Source organism: Somniosus microcephalus, chromosome 2 (assembly GCF_052327205.1).
Source record: "Somniosus microcephalus isolate GS21.2 chromosome 2, FLI_Smic_1.0, whole genome shotgun sequence".
Lineage (NCBI taxonomy): Eukaryota > Metazoa > Chordata > Chondrichthyes > Squaliformes > Somniosidae > Somniosus > Somniosus microcephalus.
In genome coordinates, this window is record NC_140988.1 from 140,264,408 (window position 1) to 140,285,438 (window position 21,031).

The following is a 21,031-nucleotide window of genomic DNA, read 5'->3' on the forward strand; positions in this document are numbered from 1 at the left end:
GAATTTGAATCCCCCCCCCGCCCCCCTTGCACCATTCCTCTAGCCACGTATTCATCTGAAATATCTTTCTATTTCTACTCTGACTAGCACGTGGCCCTGGGTGCCTAACTTCTAACCAAAAAAAGAGTTGAGGTCCTAGGCTACAGGGTCCAACTCTGTGTATTTGCAAGAAGCAGTCAGAAGAAAGTTAACTAATTGTTAAAAGTTCTGAAGATGCTGCCTATGGGGTCACGAAATGATAAGTTTTACTTATTTGACTTTTTAATTTTTTTATCTTTTTATTTCTTTTTCCAAATAATTTTGCAGCTGGTGGTATTCGAACTATTGATGTCTTTTTTGAAGATGAAAGTTAGCTTTGTTGAAATAGAGACACGAAACAGTAAAGTAACTAGTGAGTGAGCTGTGAGTATCATCACACATGTCGGCAGTATTTTATTGTTTTCTCTTACAAAGCGAAGTTGAAGGGTCTAAATCCATAGTGCAAGACTCCACAAGGTTGTGAAAGATGAGGCAAAACCACAAGTGGTGATTCGGTAGTACCATGATTGGGTTTTAAAAGCCTGAAAAGTATAAAGGGAAGGGAAGATGAAGGGAGATAAGGAATTCCACAGGTTTGAGCTCCTGGTTGAGTTAGAATTGCAGAGCGTGAGATAAGTCTTGATTTCAACACAGTGGCCAAGATTTTCCTTATCATGGCGGGTCCGGGGCAGACAACATCGGTGGCGCGTCCCGACCCTGCTGCTGGCTCCATCCCACTCTGGAAAATTATTTTTCGTTGATTGGGCTTGTTAAGCCCACCCAGCGCATTTCCTGGGCCAATTAGAGGAAGTGGATCTGGTGACATCATTCATGACGCGTCATCAGCCGGTTTCCTCAAAGGGACCATGGCCAACTTTCTTTTAACATTGTGCTGTCAGTGTTCTACAGCATTGAGGTGCTGCAAACACTGACAGTGACTGAACAGAGGTGCAGCGCTGCACCCAAGCTCTCCCAGGACTCCCTCCATATGCTTATGCAGGGCGTCACAGAATGCAGGGAGGCCCTCTTCCCTTCCAATGGGCTGAAGACCCCTCCACAGGAGACCAACACAGCCTGGTTGCACATTGCAGAGGAGGTTACAAGTAGGGATGTTGTCAGGAGGACCTGGGTGCAGTGGTGCAAACCTTACAATAATCTATTTAGATCATGAAATGTTAGTACAAAGCCACACTCCCCTTCATCCTGCTGTGCCTCTCATCACATCCCCATCACTCTGCCTTCCCTACCCTACTCCTGCACATCCTCACACCAACTTACCTTGCGCCTCCACCCATCCCTCTTTCTCTACATTATCACATCCCCATCTCACTAGCCATCCCTCACACTCACCCTCATCCTCGTGCCATTATACCAACTAACAACACATAAAGGTAGCCACTTGGGTCTTTTAGCCAATGTTCATGTAAAGTTTCTGTTAATGTGCTGTCAAACATTGAAACCTTTATTTTCAACACTTTGAGTTCTTGGACAGATTTGTGTGCACCTTTGGCAGTGGCTTAGTGAGTTGCAGTGAATGGTGAGACGTAACGGTACACCCCACAGTGGTGGTGAATGTGAAAGGAATGGCTTGGACATTGTAGGGATACTTTATGGTGTTGGTATTGGGTGGTACCAACCTGGTGCATCATGTGGCAGCCAGAGTGCACAGCATCAAGTGAAGTAAATCTGGCCAAGATGAGGCCATCCCTGGCCTCCCGGGCAGCAATGTGCTCGGGTGCTGATGCCCTCTGTCCTGTGCAGCTTCAGGTGATTGCGGAGAAAGTTGGTGGTGTTGTTGGTGCTGCTGGTGTGCCTGGTGCTGCTGGTGTTGGGGCTGATCGTCGTCGGATTCTGAGGATCAAGGTGAGACAGTATAAGTGGCACCCATGTTGATGGAATAGTTAACAGGTGAAGTAGAAATGACAGAAGCATTCTGTCAACAGTGAGAGAGTTCTTCCAACAAGGTAAGAGTGGATGGAGAGTGGAAAGTGGAAAGCCTGCAGAATCTGTGCTGGAAATGGACTGAGAATCAACTTGTGGCTGAGGGAAGTGATGATCTGTCAGGTGGGAGCTTTTACTGTACTTTTGAAGCTGTCAAGTCAGCAGCTAGAGCAATGGCCACTGAACTCTTGCCTCAGGTTGACAGCTGTGGTCCCCGAACAGCATGGTTCCTGTGGCCATGAAGTTAAAGTGAAAAGGTAAGTTTAAAAAAGCCTGTTAATGATCTGTCAACTAGATGCTAATGAGTTTACTTGGGTTGCCAGCCGCTGTCTGTCGGGTCTGCTCAGCGCTGACAGACCCGACATTGGGAAAGGCGCGTTGCGGCGGGTTGACAGTGGGGCCCTGACCCGCTGTCAGAAAATCAAATATCCTGCCCGCTAACCACCCCCCCCCCGGAAAATTCCAGCCAGTGAGTTTGTAGAGAGGATGAAGAATGTGTGGAACTGTATATTTAGACCTAAGAAGGAACAAACTTCAAACTTTACTATAACCATAAAACAGCCTAATTTTACCCAATAATTAATTAGAGTAGGCAGTTATGGTGTGAGGAGGCTTTTCTTTAATGACAATAACAAAAGCTGACTGTATTGCTGTGTCAAAATTTAGTCGTATATTGTCCCAAATTAATTCTTCCAAGGATGTAACATTAATACTAATGTGAATATTTGTACTTCTGTGGTTGTTATTTTGTTCATGAACAGTAGTGAAATACAGCATCAATATGGGCATTTCAGTATCCCCACAGAACTTAACTGTCTGCTTTATATCTTCATAGATATGTTGAGTGATAAAGAAGGCTATGCTTGCCCACAGTGTGAGAGCAGTTTCCGAAGCCAGGACATCTTGGCTGAGCACCTGCAATCTCTGCACCAGAAGCCCAGTGAAGAAAAGGAATTCAAGTGTAGAAATTGTGGCAAGAAGTTCCCTGTTAAACAGGCCTTGCAGAGACAGTAAGTACCATATTAGAAATCAAGGCTTCCATGAGACTAAAGCAACTTCAAATATAGCAAAGACACTGGTAAAAACAGTAGTATAGTTTTGAAGCTTTTAATTACTTTCAATTCAAAAATTGAAGCACAAGAGTAGGAAGATTGTAAGTTCCTTTCCTCCTTTGTTTCCTTCTGCTTTTTTTCCACATTCCAGTGGGTAGTTTGCATTTTTATGTCTCTTTTTAAATTAGGAGACTAGGTGCACTGTAAAAGCACTGCTTGCTGTCTGGTTCAGTCAGCCATATTTGTGTGGTGAGCTAGATACAGTATTGCCTCTCCCATCTCCTCAAGCAAAACTTGGACAGGACGCCTCCTGGGAATCTGGAGTTAAACAGATGAAACTTGATGCACACAATAGTAAGTGCATTTTACTATTGATTTGCAGCAGAATTAAACCCGTTATGGCTACAAACCCAACATTCTTAACATTTTATTTTAAAGTTCTTCATTTTATTTTTAGTTTTCGTTTCTCCTTTTTTTCATTTTCTTTCTATATTGTGCATCATTTTTCTGACTAAGAGGACAGGCACGTTTTCTTCTCCCAAACTGCATGCTATGCAGCTTTGGGACCAGCAGCTACGAAGTGTGCAACAACGACAGGTTGTTTATCATTTTCTTTCTGATGCCAATTCCTTTCAATAGAAAAAAACTTTACCTCTGCTTATCACCTCGCCTGAGCAAGCCAGGTGAGACCAAGAACACATTATGTGTGATATCATGGGCAAGAATGTGCTTCTTACTACTCTGTGCCACAGTGCATTAATGTACCAATATGCTGTACCAGCAAGCCACCTGAGATTAAGCACAGTCATAGATTTTACAACCCTGTAACTGCTACAGCAGGTCTGGCTACCAGCTTGAGTTAATTACTTTGCAGGTGTATGTAGACCAGTCATTGCTTTTGAAGAGTAAAACAATGTATTTTATGTTTCTTCTCCTGAAGGTGGTAACTTGTGCTGGGGTGCAATTCCATGAGCTGGAAGTGGCCCTTTGGTACCTAGCCCAGTGTGAATCTCGGCGATAACCTCTTGCAGCCAAGTCTGACTTGGCCTTCACCTGAGTACACTTCAAGCTGAGGCTGAGGCTAGTGAAAGGCAGGGTTAACATTGGAGGTCGGTGACATTTCATCAGAACCCCTGAATGTTTAATCCTACCTCTCTCCACAGATGCTGCCTGACCTGCTTGTTTCTAGTTTTTTCTGTTTTTATTTCAGATTTTCAGGACCTGCAGTATTTTGCCTTCTGCTGGATAGTGATCAGGAATGTAGATCTGACTGAAGTTTTTTTTACATGTATTATCTCTTTTTAATTCTCTCTAACTAGGGGATGCTGATAAACACCTCACTTCTGCCCTGATAGAGACAGCACATTTCATAGCGATCAGAGATTGAACCTGGGACCTTTCTGGTCTATATGGTTCAGTGCCACACCAATTGGTGCATTTACCCCACTGCATCTTTGGGAGGCTGAAGTAAAATAATTCTTGTGGTTATCGATTAAAAGAGTCTCCAAGCACTACCACCACACTGATTTTCTATTGACTTTCCTTTGACAGTAGATACGTTTGGTAAGTTTATTGTCATAAAATGACCATCAAACATCCTAAGTTCCCATCCAACCCTATATAGATGTCGGATGAACACCTAGTAGTTCTGCTGGGCCTTTTGAACTTATTTCATAGCAGTTCTTTGTGATGGTTGATAACGGGTTTGTTTTTCTCTACTTTGAGTCTCGGTGGAAGACAGCAATCAAGATTTGCTGTCCATTATCTGTAATGGATTTTTATTTTTAACAATAAAGCCATTAGTTAGTTCAAGTGGGAGGATCTCTCAGGTGGGAAAATAATTTTGGGGAAAAATTCGGTCGTGCCCCCTTTGGGGCGCTAACTTCGCCGGGGCACTACTTTTAGTGCCCTGAAAATGTTAACGCCCCCGAAATTCAATGGTAGCACCCCAAGCAGGAGGCGGGGCGCTACTGGAAGCGCTCCCCCTCCCTCTTGGGGCGGTCCCATTGAATATTGTGGCGCTACGTGCAGTAGCGCCACGCACACCGGCACGTATTACCTCGGTACTGCAGGCCTCTCTCCCCTGATTAAAGGGGAGAGGCCTAGTGTAGCACGCACCGGGGCCCTACTGGGTCACCAGGGAGCGGGGTGCCGGCAAAAGAGCCCGGCACTCTTTGAGTGCCGGGCTGACAGATTGCAGCCGACACCCCACAGCAGGAAGCCAGAGTGGGCAGGTGCTGGCAGGCGGCACAAAAAAAATGGCCGCCCGGCACCTACCCTTTAATTATCGCAGCCCCAGCCGCAATAACGCCTCCCTGACCCTGTCGGACATAGCGTCCGGCGGTAGGTCAGGGGGCGCGAGCCAAGTTTGCGGCCGGGGCACTGCACACGGCAATGATGTCATCGCTGGAGGCGCAGCACCACAGGGAGCTACCAGCTACCACCGCCGCTAACCTCCCACTGAATTTCGCGGGAGGCATTAGCGGTGCTGCGCCCGGGCACTAATTGCTTTGCGCCCCGTTGGCGCCAAAGCAACCAAATTTTTCCCCCTTTGACTTCAGCCATGTTGCTCAATGGCTTTTGCTAACCAAGTCATAGGACAAAAGGGAAACAAATGCAGTAGAGTCCTGTTTTTTAATTTTGTTGAAAATGAGTATTAAAAAAAAGTACTAAAACTCTAGGGGCAATTTTGACTTTAAACTATACAGTAAAACGCGCGCTATCGGCTCGGCCACCCATCAAGCACCTCTGCCAATTTTCATTTCGCCAATCAGGAGAGATGTTTAATGGGTGGTTGAGCTGATATAGCCCATTCTACACTATTGCCAAAGGTTTAAATGACCTGTGTGTCTTCTGGTCGGAGTAACTGAAGGTATAGAGCCTGAAGTTGTGCAGGGGTTCCACCAGACTCCCAACCCAGTGGAATTTCAGCCTCATAAAGTTTTGTCTTAATTGCTAAAAGCATTGATTCACAGTATGCTGTTGAAGAACTAAATATATATTTTGGACAGTTTTGAAATTAAGCAATAATAAACTTCACCTCAGTAATAATCATTTAGTGTGAACTGATCTTTAAAGGAGGCGCTAACTTCAGAGTCAAATGTATGTTGACTCAGACTAATAGAAAGTAATGTTCTTGCATTCCACTGAACTTTTTGCCAACAATATCATCTGCCACTAATCTGTGTGCCTCAACATTGATTTTTACAATTGATGAATTACAATAATTCCATCTCCTCACACTACTGGGTAACTCGCACCTAATTTATTGGAACAGAGAAAGACAAACATTAAGAGAAGATGGGAGGTTATCGTGCATACATTTGGATCCTTGTGATAAAATGAGTTTCTCATCACATGAAATTTAGGGTTCTTTCAGTTTTTTGATAAACCTATTAAAGCCCTTTATCTGATCTGCCTGTCCCAGATAATTTATTTACATCCCCCTCAACTGATTTGGATTGGAGATAGAAGCAAAACTGAAAAACAATGACCTTGTAATCATTTTTAGTTGACTGTAAGAAGCATTTAGTGTTTAACTTAATGTGCTTGAGAGTGCAATAGGGATTATCAGATTCATTTATTGAGAGAAGAAAGAATACTGTAAAAAAACTTGAAAATGAATTGTTCATACCAAGGAAGATTCAGCAAATAAAGTAGACAATTCAACATGGGGTAAATGTTATATTTATATCACAGGACCCTTTTAGGTATATATGATTCTACAATATTTTGACTGCTAGGGCTTCAGAATTTGCCCTTGTTGCATTGCAGGACAGGTATCATGGCACCAGTGGATAAACAACTCCCCATGCAAATAGTGACATTAATGGTGGGGGGCGGGGAGGTAGGTGAGTTTGTGTCTCTGCAGGAATAGTGGCTATCTTTTGAAAGGAGAAGTGTAGGGTTACATTTATAGCTTGTGCTGGCTCGATGAATTCGCAGACAGACCACCCTTTTAGAAACTGACACCCTCCCTCGGAGAGCACCAATTTGACAGAACTGATGATTCCTTTCCCTTTCCTAATGATGCTGTTTTTAAAGTAATGCATGTCCCCTGAAGGCATGCATCACAAACGGTTCTCATTGATCTTAACTGCAGTTTAGAATAGCATGCCCAGTTTAGTTTGAAAAGCAAAGTTTATCATTGAATGAGATTTTCCTCTTGTTAAAGGGAAGCAATGGTACAGGGATAATCTCTAGAGTTTGGAAGTATTTAACCTTGGATAAGTACCAGCTAATTTCACCTGTTCAGCGGTTAAGTGTTGAACTAATCTTAGTTACAGGGGTCCTTCTAAGAACTCTATTTATTATAGTGCCATAAGGCATGGGGTGCTCTTGCTGTGCATCTGGCCTACAAAGGAGTCTGTTAAAGTAACAGTACTGGCAAAGCTTCATTCACTGACTTCTGGTAAAAGCATTCAAAACTGGGGCCTAGAAATTTGTGAACTCCACCAAAGCTGCCGGTGGGTGTTAACGGCCGCTGAAAATGGTGGCGCTGGCAGAACTGAAAAATTGGCACTCGGGACTAATTAACATTAGCCCAGCGCTAAATTTGCTGTGCAACGCCGTCCTGTGAAGTTCGTCCCGGCAGGAAGCCACAATATAGTGTGGCTGTAGCATCATTGCACTAGAGCAGCCGGCTCTGAAAGTGAGGCTGAAATGAAAAAAATAAAAATCACGTAAAAATACAGTTTTTAGCCCTTACAGCTCAACTGCCTTCTCAAAAAAAAACATTAAAAATAATTCCCAAATGACAGTCTTCAGCTCTTAAAGCTGAATTCCCTTCCGCACCTAAAAAAAAATGGGAACATTGCTTCAGCAATAACACAAATGACTCAGCAAGCCAGGGAAGGGGCACCCAGGGTCTTGCATGCAGCACTCCAGCTTTGTGCAGGGGGTCAACACTGCAAGAGAGGTCCTCTATCCACAGGGGCCAGGATGCCCTCCAGAAAGAATGATGTGGCACCATATCACCGAGGCCATCACTGCCTGCAGTATCGCCCCCACAACCTGGCTCCAATGCCCAAAGAAGCTTCATGACCTCAGACCAGTGGCCAAGGTCAGTGAATGCATCTTCAAAAGCCGTCTCCTACCAACTGCATCACTAGCCTCACACACTTCTCAATCTATACTAAACACGAGGCAAACCTTCCATTCCTAGCTTTACCTCACCTCTTTGGAGGCGACGGTGCTGGCCATTCTTGGCAGGGGCATGGCTGAGCCTTTGGCCAGTGGCAGGACTGAAAGTACACAAGATGTTGGTATCCTCATACATTATCCTCTTCTTGCCCTCCCCTCACCACAACTCCACCCTTGTGCATTCCTCATTTCATACACCCAAGAAATACAGCCTACCCAGCCAGTGGTTGACCAAGAAGAGGGAGAGGGGAGTGAAGAAGAAGAAACAGTCACTTGATTTCACAGCCACCAGCTCCTCGAGTTCGACCAACAAGGCCGTTTGCAGTGTCTCCCACTGCAAGTCAGCAGCCTTCCACCAACCATGCTGCAGCTATTGGGGTAGAACTGCATGACATTATTAGGATAGGCAAAGGTACACACAAGACAGTCACTAAGGGAATGCATAAGGGTGATGTCCTGTTAGATGGATAGATGTTTAAAGTTGGATTGGAAAGTTTGCTTTGTGGTGGCTTTTATTTCAGCATTGTGACCAAGAGGAGGCTGTGATTGTCAGTAACAGAGGGAAGGTAAGGTGTGGGACAAATGCTGAAAGGGGAATTGGAGGTGTGGTCACTGGTACTGCAGGTGGATGATTCCATCCCGGATATTCCGGCCAGCAAGGAGCCATCTGGGTTGCATCCTTCCTTCTGCTTCCTTCTCTTCTGCATCTTCCTCTTTCCTCAGCAGGTCAGGCAGCATCTCGACGTGAACTCTGTTTCTCTCTCCACGGATGCTGCCTGACCTGCTGAGTATTTCCAGCATTCTCTGTCTTCTCAGAGGCCTTCCTTTACCATTCGAGACCGGCCAATTAAGAGGATGCACATGTCCATCAGCACTCCCTACACACTTAAAAAACTTTTAACATTTATTGCAACAAGCCACCACTTCAATAAAATTTTTAAAAAGTCCAAAAGCTTAAATGCAAATTTACCTGAAAAATGTGAGTGTCCCTTTAAGAGGTGCTGACAGGGGGCTGGAATTTCCCTGCGGAGGTGGGATGATGGCGGGGGAGCTGGACGTCGGGTTCTGCTCCCGCTCCCGTCTGCAGCCGCTCTCAAAAAGAATTTCCATAGATTGGCCTCGTTAAGCCTGCCTTGCGGGGTTCCTGGCCAATTAACAGGAAGCGGGTCTGATGATGTCATTTGATGATGTGTCATCAGCTGGTTTCCTTAAAGGGACCACGGCCACATAGATTTTGACAGTTGTGCTGTCAGTGTTCTGCAACATTGAGGTGCTGCAAACACTAACAAGCGGTGCACGTCTGCACTCAGGCTCACACATGACTCCCTCCATATGCCTCCAACTCAGTCTGGTTGCACATTGCACAGCAGTACACAAGCAGGGATGTCGTCAGGAGGACCAGGCTGCAGTGGCACAAACCTTTTAATGATCTCAGTAGAACACAAAACGCTACTGCCAAGCCACACTCAACCTCATCCTGCTGTGCCACTCAGTGCATCCCCATCACTCTGCCTTCCCTACTGTACTCCTGCACATCCTTACACCAACTTACCTTGCACCTCCACCCATCCCTCTCTATCTACATTATCACTTCCCCATCTCACTAGCCACCCCTCACACTCACCCTCATCCTACTGCAAGCATACCAACTAACAGCACACAAGGGTAGGCACTTGAGAGGTTTAGCCAATGTTCATGTGAAGTTTCTGTTAATGTGTTGTCATAAAGTGAAATCTATATTTTCAACACTTCACCTTATTGGACAGGTCTGTGTGCACCTTGAGAAGTGTCTTACTGAGTTCCAGTGAAAGTTGAGACATAGCTTCACCCGCCCCCCCCCCCCCCGCTATAGTGATGAGTGTGCATGGAATGGCTTGGACATTAAAGGGATGCTTTATGGTGCTGGTGTGGGATGGTGTCAACCTGGCACATCATGTGGCAGCCAGAGTGTACAGTGTCAAGTGAAGTAAATCTGGCCATGGTGATGCCATCGCTGGCCTCCCGGACAGCAATGTTGTCGGGGGCTGATGTCCTGTGTCCTGTGCAGCATCAGGTGATGGCGGAGAAGGTTGGTGATGTTGTTGGTGATGTTGGTGTGCCTGGTGATGTTAGTGTTGGGGCTGATCGTGGAAGGATTCAGAGGACCAAGGTGTGTTTTTTCAAAGGGCACTGATGTTGCTGCAATAGATGGCAGCTGCAGTTGAGATGACAGAAGTGATCTGTCAATGGTGAGAGAGGTTGTTCCAATGAAGTGGCTCTGATTATACAGTTGGCTCTAAACACTTGCAAGCTAAAGAAATCTCTACATGTCTTACAAATGCAATAACCAACAGTTTCTGCGCTCTGAAACTGAACATCTGCCACATGGCATCTTTTACACCACTTCTGCAGCTGTCAGCTTATCAGATACATCAGAGCAAACTCAACTCACGCTAGGGTGAGCTGGTGTGTTCCCCGAGCAGCGGGTAACCTGTGGGGGAGCATGTAAAATTGGAAGGTAGCCTCAAAATAGCATGAAATTGGCTCTTAACAAGCCATTTAATGATCTCAATTGTCTCCCCCGCCACTTGGTGTCGGGTCAGTTCTCCGCAGACAGACCCGACACCTGGGAGACTCGCATGGAGGGGGGTTGACAGTGGGTTTCCTACCCGCTGTCAATCTTTGCTATTTGACAGTGAACCTGCCTCCAAACCCGCCCTCTGAGTGCCGGCAAAATCCAGCCCAATGTCTGTCAGTCTGCTGAATGGTCACTTTTCAGAGCAAGCTTAGGTCCCAGCTCTGAACTCAGCTCTAAGGTCGAAGTTTGTAGAGATGACGTTCCTATCGCCCTCACCAAAATGGCGGCCGCCGAGTCCCACAACAGAGAAGGGCACTAGAGCGGTGGCTGCCATTTATCGCCATGATTCCAGTACTAACGGGCAGTGCTAAGGTAAGGAATTTCTAGGCCTATGTCTTTAAAATGCACCTGGGGAGTTTTAAATCTGCTTTACACTGAACTGCAGTTATACTGCACTTAGTTTGAAATGTAAGAGTTGTGAAACCACCTCTTGTCATTAGTGTGGTCTTTAGTCAGATTTCCCACCTTAACTTGAGTTATAATACTCACTTTGTATTGATGTACATCTGAAACCACTTCATACTGATGCAAAATCAGTAGCATCACTAGTCTGTAATATCAGAATCAACATAATCCTTCTGTTTAGAGACCGATTCTGAACTATATCTTTTAATAATTTTATAACATACTATCAGACAGCTGTTACTTTATAGATTACTAGCTGGAGTGCCCGGCGGTGCCGAGGGTTTTTTGAGGGCATGTTGTTATGAAAAAAGTAGAAATAATTTATATATATATATATAAATGAGTTTGTCTGTCTGTCTGTCTGTGTGGGAAGGAGAGTGAGAGAGGGAAAGAGAGAGAGAGACTGGGCGGGGAGAGAGGCCCGGGGATCAAGAGAGAGACTGGGGGGAGAAGAGAGGGAAGGGGGGAGAGAGAGAGATGGGGGGAGAGAGAGAGACTGGGGGGGAGAGAGCGACTGGGGGGAAGAGAGAGAGAGACTGGGGGAGAGAGAGAGAGAGACTGGGGGGGAGAGAGAGAGACTGGGGGGGAGGGAGAGAGAGAGACTGGGGGGAGAGAGAGAGAGAGAGACTGGGGGGGAGAGAGAGAGACTGGGGGAAGAGAGAGAGAGACTGGGGGGGAGAGAGAGAGAGAGACTGGGGGGAGAGAGAGAGAGAGAGACTGGGGGGGAGAGAGAGATACTGGGGGGAGAGAGCGAGAGAGAGACTGGGGGGAAGAAAGAGAGAGAGAGACTGGGGGGAAGAGAGAGAGAGAGAGAGACTGGGGGGAAGAGAGAGAGCGAGACGGGAGGGAGAGAGAGAGACTGGGGGGAAGAGAGAGTGGGGGGGAGAGAGAGAGAGAGAGACTGGGGGGAGAAGAGAGATGATGTGCCTCAATAAATCCGAGACTCGATGTTAGCGAAACAAAACAAGGCTTTTATTGACTTAGAAGGTAACACACAGAGGAGAATGTATCTTCCATCCAGAGGTCTGCCGTACTGGATGTGCTGCAGGCTGGGCCAGCTTACATAGGAGCCAGGTATGGGCGGAGCCCTACACACAGTACAATACAATGGAAATGAAACTGAAACCAACCACAGTCACAGGCAGAGAAATACTGATGAGTGATGAATGGAATATTTCATCACATTCACCCCTTCTATAGATTTAGTCTGTTCGGGGGTTTGATAGTCCTCTGCGACCGACGTGGCTGTTGTGGTGCCGCGGGTGTCGGCTGGGTGTCCCCGGTGGCCTCCTGGGTCTCTGCCGGGGGTGCCGCCAGGGTTGTTGAAGGGGTAGTTGGTGGGGGTACCGTTGGTCGATGTTCTTCCGGGGGTGATGAAAGAGTAGTGGGTGGGTAAGAGTTGCTGTGGTCGTTGTTGCTGCTGTTGTCGTGGTTGTTGTCGTTACCGGCTGGGGCGACGTCTTTTATGGACACAGTGTCCTCCCTTCCGTCGGCGTGCCGGACATACGCGTATTGGGGGTTGGCATGGAGTAGGTGCACTGACTCCACGAGAGGGTCCGTCTTGTGGCCCCTCACATGCCTTCGCACGAATACCGGACCTGGGGTGGAGAGCCATGACGGCATGGATACGCCTGAGGTGGATTTCCGGGGAAAGACAAACATTCGCTCGTGAGGCGTGGCATTAGTGGCAGTACACAATAGCGACCGTATCGAATGGAGCACATCTGGGAGGACTTCCTGCCAGCGGGAGATAGGGAGGCCTTTGGTCCTTAGAGCTAGAGTGACTGCTTTCCATACTGTCCCGTTCTCTCGCTCCACTTGACCGTTACCCTGGGGGTTGTAGCTGGTGGTACGGCTCGTGGCGATCCCCCTGGACAGCATGTACTGGCGTAGCTCTTCACTCATGAAGGACGCCCCCCTATCCGTATGGATGTAGCTCGGCATACCGAACAGGCAGAACAGGCTGTTGAGGCATTTAATGACCGTGGCGCTGGTCATGTCTGGGCAGGGGAAGGCGAATGGGAAACGAGAGTATTCGTCAACAATGTTCAGGAAGTAAACATTGCAGTCGACGGACGGGAGGGGGCCCTTGAAATCTAAGCTGAGCCGCTCAAAGGGCCGTGTAGCTTTGATTAAGTGGGCTCTATCTGGGTGGTAGAACCGAGGCTTGCACTCAGCGCAAGTGCGACAGTTCCTGGTCAGGGACCGAACTTCCTCAATCGAGTAGGGTAAGTTGCGGGACTTTATGAAGTGGAACAGCCGCGTGACCCCTGGGTGGCAGAGGTCATTGTGGAGGGTCTGTAGCCGATCCCCGGTGGCGCTGGCACACATCCCTCGTGAGAGGGCGTCGGGGGATTCATTAAGGGCCCCTGGCCGGTAAATGATGTCATAATCGAAGGTGGAGAGCTCGATCCGCCACGTAAGAATCTTATCATTTTTAATCTTCCCCCTCTGTTTATTATTGAACATAAACGCTACCGACCGCTGGTCGGTAAGTAGGGTGAAGCGTTTGCCGACTAGGTAGTGGCGCACTGCCTCCACGATGGCTTGGGCCTCCTTTTCTACGGAGGAGTGTCTGATCTCGGGCCCTTGGAGGGTCCTCGAGAAGAAAGCTACGGGCCGCCCCGCCTGGTTGAGGGTGGCCGCCAAGGCAAAGTCAGATGCATCACTTTCCACTTGAAAGGGAGTGTTCTCGTCCACTGCCTGTAGCGTGGCCCGCTCAATATCCTGCTTAATGCTTTTGAAGGCGGCATGGGCCTCAGCAGAGAGCGGAAAAGAGGATGCTTTCAAGAGGGGGCGGGCTTTGTCGGAGTAGTTGGGGACCCATTGGGAATAATAAGAAAATAACCCCAGGCACCTTTTCAGGGCTTTGGGAGTGTTGGGCAGGGGCAGCTCCCGTAGGGGGCGCAATCGGTCGGGGTCTGGTCCGATTTCCCCATTCTCGACCACGCTGCCTAGTATGCAGAGGCGCGTGGTGTTGTAAACGCACTTGTCCTCGTTGTAGGTGAGGTTGAGTTTTTGTGCGGTTTTCAGGAACCTCTCGAGGTTCGAGTCGTGATCCTGCTGGTTGTGACTGCAGATGGTGACGTTGTCGAGGTAGGGGAAGGTTGCCTGCAAGTGGTGGTCATCGACCATGCGGTCCATCTCCCTCTGGAAGACCGAGACCCCATTCGTCACCCCAAAGGGGACTCTGAGGAATTGGTAGAGGCGTCCGTTCGCCTCGAAGGCGGTGTATGGGCGGTCCTCTGGTCTGATAGGGAGCTGGTGGTACGCTGACTTGAGGTCGATGGTGGAGAACACCCGGTATTGGGCGATTTGGTTCACCATTTCTGATATGTGGGGTAGCGGGTAGGCGTCTAGTTGGGTGTACCTGTTGATCGTTTGGCTATAGTCGATCACCATCCGTTTCTTCTCGCTACCCCTTACCACCACCACTTGGGCGCGCCACGGGCTATTGCTGCGTTCAATAATGCGCTCTTTCAGGAGCCTGTCTACCTCGGTCGCGATAAACCGCCTGCCCTCCCAGCTGTACCTCCTGCTTTTGGTCGCTATTGGCCGGCAGTTAGGGGTAAGGTTCGCGAATAGCGAAGGCGGCTTTACCTTCAGGGTAGCCAGACCGCACACTGTGAGGGGCGGCTGGGACCCACCGTAATTGAGCGTGATGCTTTGGTGGTAGCACTGGAAATCCAGGCCTACGATCACGCTCGCACATAGTTTCTTCATGATTAATACTTTAAAATTATCGTATACAGTTCCGTTAACGGACAATTGTACCGTGCAGTAACCCATAATGGTCGATGTCTGGGTTTTATCAGCCATAGAGATGGTACCCCGAGTAGGGACCACCTTTAGGGAGAGTTGTTGTACCAGTTCAGGGTGGATAAAACTCTCCGTGCTTCCACTGTCAATTAAACATTTAACCCTGCACCCGTTTACCTCGATGTGCACCATTGATTTGGATAGCGGGTGCGGCCTGGTCTGGTCCACTGTGACCGATGCCACTGTAGGGCCCTGATCGAGACAAGATGGCGTCCACGCTGTCTGCTCACAAGATGGCGGACCCCACGAGGTCGGGCAAGATGGCGTCCAAGATGGCCGCTCCCACGGCGCGCACGCGGCGGTGGCGGGTTTTCCGGCGGGGTTCCCTCTGCACACCTTCCCGAAGTGCCCCTTCTTACCGCACTTAAAGCAGGTGGTGCCTTTCGCCGGGCACAGGTTTCTGGTGTGCTTCGGCTGCCCGCAGAAGTAGCAGTTGGGTCCCCGACGCGTCGCGGCTGTCGTAGGGCTTCTGGGGGTAGAGCGGGGCCCCGACGGTGTCGGGCTGCCGGGCGGGGAAGATGCCTTCCAAGATGGCGGCGCCCTTGGTGCACAAGTGGCGGCGTGGACGGCGCGGGCTGAAGAGTAGGCGTCCGAGTTTCTCTGGGCCACATCCAGGGATCGTGCTGTGTCCGCAGCCTGTTTCAGGTCCAATCCCGTTTTTTCCAGCAGTCTCTGCCGGATGTAAGTGGAGCTGAGGCCTGTGATAAAGGCATCGCGAACAAGCTCGTCAGTGTACACTGCGGCTTTTACATCTTGGCATTTGCAGTCTTTGCCAAGCGTTTTCAGGGTGCCTAGGAACTCCTCCACCGATTCCCCAGGTCGCTGTGCGCGAGTAGCGAGCAGATGCCTAGCATACACCTCATTCGTAGGCTGCTGGTAATGCGCCTTTAAGATGTCGCAGGCGGCCGGGTACGTGTCGGCGTCTTGGACGAGGGGGTAAACCCGGTGGCTTACCCAATTCCGCAGAATTCCGAGTTTCATGCTCGCAGCGTCCGTAGCGTCTTTGACGGCTGCGGAATTGTCCAGGAAGAATTCCATACACATAAACCAGTGTCCGAAGCGTGCCGATGCGTCCGAAGCATGCTGGTCCAAATCCAAACGTTCGGGTTTCAAGAGTTGATCCGTTGTGTTGAAAATTAAGTCAATAAAATTGATGTGCCTCAATAAATCCGAGACTCGATGTTAGCGAAACAAAACAAGGCTTTTATTGACTTAGAAGGTAACACACAGAGGAGAATGTATCTTCCATCCAGAGGTCTGCCGTACTGGATGTGCTGCAGGCTGGGCCAGCTTACATAGGAGCCAGGTATGGGCGGAGCCCTACACACAGTACAATACAATGGAAATGAAACTGAAACCAACCACAGTCACAGGCAGAGAAATACTGATGAGTGATGAATGGAATATTTCATCACAAGAGAGACGGGGGGGAAGAGAGAGAGATTTAGTTTGGGATTAGCCTGGAGAGAGAGGGGGGGAAGGAACGCCTCAGGCCTGGCCCGATGGACCCCTGCGAAGGAAGGAAGGAAGGAAGAAGGCGAGCTCTCCCTCCCTCTCCCACCCCCTCACTCTTTCCCTCCCTCACCCTCTCTCTCGCCCTCCCCCTCTCTCTCCCTGCCCCTCTCCCCTCTCTCTCACCCTGCCCCTGTCTCTCCGCTCTCCCCCTCCCTCCCCGCTCTCTCCCTGCCCCACTCTCTCTCCCCTCTCTCTCTCCCTACCCCTGTCTCTCCCCTCTCCCCCTTCCTCCCCGCTCTCTCTCTCTCCCTCTCGTTCCCTCCCTCCCCTCTCCCTCTCTCTCCCTCTCCCCCTCTCCTCTCCCTGCCTCCCTCCCTCCCCCTCTCTCTCCCTCCCCCTTTCTCTCCCTGCTTTCCTCTCTGTCCCTCCCTCCCCTCTCCCTCCCTCCCCTCTCTCTCCCTCCCTAACGCCTCAGGCCTGGGCACTGAGCCGAGCCCCGGGACCGGGCCGAGGGGGGGAAAGGCCGAGTCCCCGGCCCGCGGCCGCAAACGGAGCCGAGCCCCGGGACCGGGCCGAGAGGGGGAAAGGCCGAGTCCCCGGCCTGCGGGCGCAAACGGAGCCGAGCCCTGGGACCGGGCCCAGGGGGGGAAAGCCCGAGTCCCCGGACGCAAATGGAGTCGAGCCCCGGGACCGGGCCGAGGGGGGGAAAGCCCGAGTCCCCGGCCGCAAACGGAGCCGAGGACCGGGCCGAGGGGGGGAAAGCCTGAGTCCCTGGCTGGGGCCTCCAGCTCCATAAGGTGGGGAGACCTTCCCTGGAAGACAACTGATTTCCTTCATACTTGAAATGGATCACTTCATTTCTAACTCTTCCTAAATACTATTTAAAACTGAATTAATTTGTTCTTTTCCTTAGCTCCCTGTATTAAAGTTCAGGTTTTGAAGCACCCCATAGCTAAGAAGACAACTGCACTACATGATCTGGCATTAAGCCATATAGAACAGGAAGGTGGCAGCTGTTAAAATGTGAATAAAAGTAAAAGCTGAGGTAAAGATGGCCGAATTAACGGCAATTTGAAAGATTAGGCCCCGCCCACACACGCCATGAAATGCCCCCCGTGATGCAGCGCGCTCCCCCCGTAGGATTGGTCAACCTTCACGTCACTCAATGCTAATGAGCGGATTTCCCCTGTATGATTGGCGAACCGCTAATGAGCAGAATTTTGAACGTTTTTTGTCTACTGTCCGAACAATTTTTGTTTGACCAAAAAGTAAATATGCCTAGGACACCCTCCTAATCATAACCTTTCTTTTGATATAACATATGTGTAGGTACGCTGTATAACTTTTGAGTGATGCCCAGACAGACAGACAGACACCACTATCTTTTTATATATATAGAATTAATCACCTGTGGCACTGCTCACAGAGAAAAGAAATATACGACAAGATGATCTTGTTTATTCAAATCTTGCACTTGTATGGAATATCATGTGCTATCAGAAGTAAGAAGTCATTTTAGGCAGTGTTTCACATCCTTCACTGGGGATTACTAAGCCACCATCTGGATACTTTAATAAATGTCTCATAAAACGGCGTAAAGATACATAACAGTAAAATGCTAGGCGGGAATGACAGGCCAGTGTCTGACAGCTCTTCCTGGCATAGCTAGGAATACATTGACTTTACTTAAATGCGTTGTCCGTTTAATAACACGGAACACTGATGGGAGGTGTTGCATATGGTTAACCAAGGTCTGGTTTTCATGTAACTAAGTTTTCAATCCCAAATGCTGTGTATAGAATGTCCCAAAAATATGTTGGATGTTGGATGTCTGCAAATAGAAGGAAGAATCACAGGTATGATCCCTTGGGTTATGGGCCGGGGAGGTGGGGGTAGGGGCTCATTAGACACATTTTGCAGGGTTTTGGATTGCCATTTAAAAAAAACCTTTTCCTTTTTACGTTCAATGTTTTTTTTGGACGGTGTTTGGAATTACTGTATGCAGTGATCATTGTTTTATGCATGCAAGCAGACAGTGAGTGTTGCCAGGCTATTTCACCATAGGTGGCTATTGTACCTAAGCCATTGTATATACCGGGAATGGTAGCATAGTGATTATATTACTGGACTAGTAATCTAGAGGTCTAGACTAATGATCCAGAAACATGAGTTCAGATCCCACCATGGCAGCTGGAGAATTTAAATTCAGCTGATTAAATAAATCTGGAATAAAAAGCTAGTATCAGTAATGGTGACCATGAAACTACTGGATTGTCATAAAAACCCATCTGGTTCACTAATGTCCTTCAGGGAATCTGCCGGCCTTACCTGGTCTGGCCTATATGTGACTCCAAACCCACAGCACTGCCCTCAGAAATGGCCTAGCAAATCACTGAGTTGTACCAAACTGCTACAAAGAACAGTGGTTGCGATTTTGTCATTGGATGCGGGTTGGGAGCGGGTCAAGTGGTTTCCGGCTCCCAGTCCCGCCCCCAACTGCATCCGGCCCACGAACGTGATTTTACGCTGATTGACTTTGTTAAGCCCGCCCTGCGGGTTTGCCGGCCAATTAAGAGGAAGCCGGTCAGATGACATCATTTGATGACGCATCATCTGCTGGCTTTCTTAAAGGGACCACGCACAATTTTTCTTTGACAGCTCATTTCTCAGTGTTTGACAGCATTGAGGTGCTGCAAACACTGACAATCACTGTTCAAAGGTGAGCTCTTGAACCCAGGCTCTCCAATGACTCCCTCCATAGGCTGGAACAGATGGCAGCTGCAGGCAAGGTTACAGAAGCGATCTGTCACTAGTGAGAGAGGTTCTCCCAATGAGGTGGGACTAGACATCGATTTCAAAACTTTTTACCTACAGAAAAGTGTAAATGCATTAAAAATGATTTTCCCAACATTTCCTTACCTCTGAAACTCACCAGTGCACCATTGGATGCTTCACTCCACTTCTGCAGCTGTTAGCAATGCAGAAACACTACAGCAGACTCACAACATGCCATACTTACCTGGCGTGGTATCCGGAAGTCGGGAACCCCGAGGCAGAAGCGGCAAAATTGAAAAAGAGCCTGTTAACTAATATCAAGTACCTGTTAACGGGCAGGTACGTGGCTTTAATCCTCTTCCTGCCGCTAGGTGTCGGCTCCATGCGCAAATCGGGGACCTGACACTTGGGAAAATTGTTTGGAGGCGGGTTGATGGCGGGATCAAAACCTGCCGTCAATCAAAATGATTTTAACCCTTGACCCACCTCCAAACCCACCCTCTCAGTGCCGATAAAATTGCGGCCAGTGGTTCAAGAACATGGCTCACCACCACCTTCTCGAGGGCAATTAGGGATGGGCAATAAATGCTGGCCTTGACAGTGACGCCATGAACAAATTTAAAAAAATCATCCACATTTGGACTTTATAGCAGGGGTCTTTCCATAGGATATTGAGTTCAATTGTAGCTCATCTAGTAAAATTAGCTAACGGAGCACAGACCAAGAACATTTTGTGCTGTATGGCTCAGCACCACACCTCACAAAATATTCCCTCACTGTGGCAACAGAGGGCTTGTATTGGACTTATTTCTGTTTATACATCTGTTTTCTGCTACAGTTGTTGCTTCTTTATCAGTTGTCTATAATTGCTGTTTGTGTGTTCTTATTTAAACTTTTTCTTCAAATTTTATATTTGTTTTCCTCTCTTGTTGGTTTTCACAGTTTTAGTAAACTTGATTAAATAAATTAATATTACTGTCCTATGTGATGTGAGATTTTGGGAGGTGCTGCCGTGGGTGCCTTGGTGACTTGTTGCAGCGCAGTTCTGCTGTAGACATGCACATTGCAGCCAGTGGTGCACCGGTGGTGGAGGGAGTGGATGTATAGGCTTGTGCATGAGGTGCCAATCAAGTGGACTGCTTTGTCCTGGATGGTGTAGAGCTTCTTGAATGTTGTTGCAGCTGCACCCATCCAGGGAAATGGAGAGTATTCCATCATACCCCTAACTTGTGCCTTGTAGATGGTGGAGAGACTTTGGGGTGTCAGGAAGTGAGCCACTCACCACAGAATAGGATGCAAAAGCAAAAAAAAAGGCAAAATAGAGATTACTTCCCTTTGTAGCATAGGGAAAACATTTTAAAACATGCTTTTATGTGATGCATATTGCAAACCTCCACATTGACGTGAAATGTTTTAGAAGTAGGGCCAGTGCAAGACTTTGTTCAACCATTTGGGCAATAATTAAATGCCTTGTACAAATTTTGGAATATGCATCTATTAATTTTTCAAGTATTGTAAAGTAGATTGAGAGGAATATACTGCACAAGAAAGGTTCCTAATTCTTACTATTGCTAAATGAATATAGTTTATTTGTTGCGTACCTAGTAGATTGCAGCCTTGCTTTCACCAGTCTGAAAACAATAATGTTCATGGGTTCTGAAAGTCTTTGTCATACGTGAAAGAAATAGAGGACATGCAAAAACAGTTGAATACCACAAATATTCAATGAGTTAACCCACCAAACAATTAAAAGTAATGAGGCTGTAAGTAGGTTGGGCAATTGGGTCATGAGTTGCATATTTGTGGT

The 21,031-nt window shown here is 48.1% G+C and overlaps 1 protein-coding gene across 7 annotated transcripts in view; it reads left to right on the forward strand.

Annotated features, from left to right (window-relative positions):
• prdm5 (PR domain containing 5) overlaps positions 1 to 21,031 on the forward strand; it is a 473,803-nt gene that overhangs the window by 96,856 nt on the left and 355,916 nt on the right. For all 7 annotated transcript variants that reach the window (XM_085963116.1, XM_085963128.1, XM_085963123.1 and 4 more), the window contains exon 5: positions 2,795 to 2,969. In XM_085963116.1, the coding sequence (XP_085819242.1) occupies positions 2,795 to 2,969 (175 nt within the window). The remainder of the gene's footprint in view (positions 1 to 2,794; positions 2,970 to 21,031) is intronic.